Source organism: Penaeus monodon, chromosome 43 (assembly GCF_015228065.2).
Source record: "Penaeus monodon isolate SGIC_2016 chromosome 43, NSTDA_Pmon_1, whole genome shotgun sequence".
Lineage (NCBI taxonomy): Eukaryota > Metazoa > Arthropoda > Malacostraca > Decapoda > Penaeidae > Penaeus > Penaeus monodon.
In genome coordinates this window covers 5,794,437-5,796,936 of record NC_051428.1, presented here as the reverse complement: position 1 = coordinate 5,796,936, position 2,500 = coordinate 5,794,437, and the positions used below count along the sequence as shown (strand labels likewise).

Sequence of the window (2,500 nt, the reverse complement as noted above, 5' to 3'; positions counted from 1 at the left end):
ATATTTGCTCCTTCATTATCTATCCATTATATATGCAAATTCACTTTTTTTTCATCTCGTCTTGTCTTCACCACCTCTTGTCTCCCGTGTGCCCTCAGGCGAGATGTCTTCCTTGGAGCGGCTGCAGCAGATACATCGCCGCATCAACATCCTGAAGACGTCCCCTGATGTCATGGCAAATTACTTCGCCCTTGACCTCATTTCCAACCTCCTCCCAGCTGCCCTCGCCCGCCGTGCCCTCAACACCCACGGGGTCACGATGGTCTCGTCTAACATGCCCGGTGAGGAAGAGGGTAGATGGAAAGAGGAAATGGGAAATGCTTCTTTTATCTCTTTATTTCTCTCTCTATATCCTCTCTCTCTCGCGTATTCATTCATTCAATGATTCATTTATCCATTCATTCACTCACGCCTTCCCTCCCTTCCATTCATTCATTCTTCTCTCTCTCTCTCTCTCTCTCTCTCTCTCTCTCTCTCTCTCTCTCTCTCTCTCTCTCTCTCTCTTTCTCTCTCTTTCTCTTTCTCTTCTCTCTCTCTCTCTCTCTGTATCTTTCCACACACTTTTCTTGTTCTTGTTCATGACCTTGTCGAATATAGGGTTCTTGTGTGTGGAAATATTAAGAGAATAAATATACCCGCGACTGAAGCGATAAATAATTTCCATCACTAATTTAGCGTTTTATTTGACTCTGTTGATAAGATAATTTCTACAAAGTCTTTCTTATACACAGCCTTATTATCCACACATTTATGTTATTATTGTTTAATCCGGGAAAGAAATTTTCTACACACAGCCTTGTCTCAGCACTCACGCCCCCTCCCACACCCCCACCCTCCACTAAAAACAAAAAAGAAAATAATAATAATTATTATAATAGTAATAATGATAATAATAATAATAATAATAATAATAATAATAATAATAATAATAATAATAATAATAATAATAATAATAATAATAAATGGGTAACTGATAAAAGATGTTTTCTATATACAGCCTTGTCTCAGCACTCACCCCCACCACCACCAAAAAAAAAAATAATAATAAAAAATAAAAATAAAAATAAATAAATAAAATAAATAAAAAAGAAAAGAAAGATTACCGTCATATTTCTCAACCTCATGCGCGTCCCAACATGTCTCTTTACGGCCTGTGTGCTGGAAGTTTCACCTCAAGAAGCCTTATGTATGCGTATATGGTCTTCTGTTCTGGTGTAGATGCTCGTGGTGATAATTACGAGAAAAAAAATTATACTGGATTGCATTTGCAGGTTCTTGCTATATTTCTCTTTGCAATATGTGATGTTGATGTGTTATGATGGTTTTTTTTTTCTTCTTTTTCGTCAGGTCCCAAAGAAGCAATCAGACTCTTCGGTCAACGTGTGGACGATTTAATGTTTTGGATTCCTAATAAGAGCAGAACAGGTAATGGAGACAGACACGAATGCAAGAGCGTGTTTGTGTGTGTGTGTGTTGTTTGTGTGTGTGTGTGTGTGTGTGTGTGTGTGTGTGTGTGTGTGTGTGTGTGTGTGTGTGTGTGTGTGTGTGTGTGTGTGTGGTTCCCAAACTTTTCCAGGCTGGCGCTCCCTTGGCTTCCGGGTGGATTTCTAACCTCCCCCCCCCTACTCATACACACATGCGAACACACATTTTGTGTGTGTGTGTTTCAAATTGAAAACAAGATTAAGCACAGTTTTCATACGTGTTCCTTTACCTTTTAATGACGATGACATTTTATTTTTCATTCAGATTTTGTAAAAAAAAAAAAAAAAAAAAAAAAAAAGCAACAAGTTACTTATTAACTGCTCCTAATCCCCCCCCCCCCCTACCACCTCCTTTTGCGTCACCGCCCCCTCCCCCAGATCTTTCCAGCGCTCCTCGGGGGGGGGGGGAGTCAATTTGTTTGGAATTTAGAAGTTTAATATGATAATATGTCAGTAAGTTTAATAGTATGACCTTAAAATGACCAAAAAATGCTGTATAAAAAGGCTGGCATGATCGAACTGCACACCCACCTTTGAAATTACGCTGTTATTTGGATATTTTACCAAGAGGAGAAAAAGAGAAAATGTAGAGACATCTTTATCATAAATATTTTTAATCTATCCAGTTGGTCAACGCTACACATAGTCCCATAAACAAAACCTTAACTTCTGGATACTACCGTCCTGCATTTTAGCTATTATTATTCACTCGCGAATTTTATTCATTCGTTTAAAGGATGTTTCCAGCCATTTCGAGACCCTAGATACTTTTAGAAACAGCTGACCCTGCTTGTTTTCGAATGAATCTCCTTTTCAACATGCATTTGCCTCTAGCTTTAACGCGCCATTCCCTCCCCGTCTGAAGGCCTGGGTGTGTCCATGCTCAGCTACTGCGGCCGAGTGCGCTGCGGCCTCAACGTGGACTCGGCGCTCATCCACAACGCCGAGTTTGCCCAGGAGCTGATGGACAACATGGCAGCCGAGGTGGAGCGCGTCCTCGCGGATCTGGCGTCGTC

General features: G+C 40.5%; 1 protein-coding gene across 1 annotated transcript in view; it reads left to right on the top strand.

Annotated features, from left to right (window-relative positions):
* Positions 1-2,500, top strand: part of LOC119568429 (probable diacyglycerol O-acyltransferase tgs1) — a 9,318-nt gene that overhangs the window by 5,809 nt on the left and 1,009 nt on the right. Inside the window, exons 3-5 of the mRNA XM_037916951.1 lie at positions 99-281; positions 1,348-1,425; positions 2,350-2,500. The exon at positions 2,350-2,500 is cut by the window's right edge and continues 1,009 nt beyond it. Of these exons, the coding sequence (XP_037772879.1) occupies positions 99-281; positions 1,348-1,425; positions 2,350-2,500 (412 nt within the window). The remainder of the gene's footprint in view (positions 1-98; positions 282-1,347; positions 1,426-2,349) is intronic.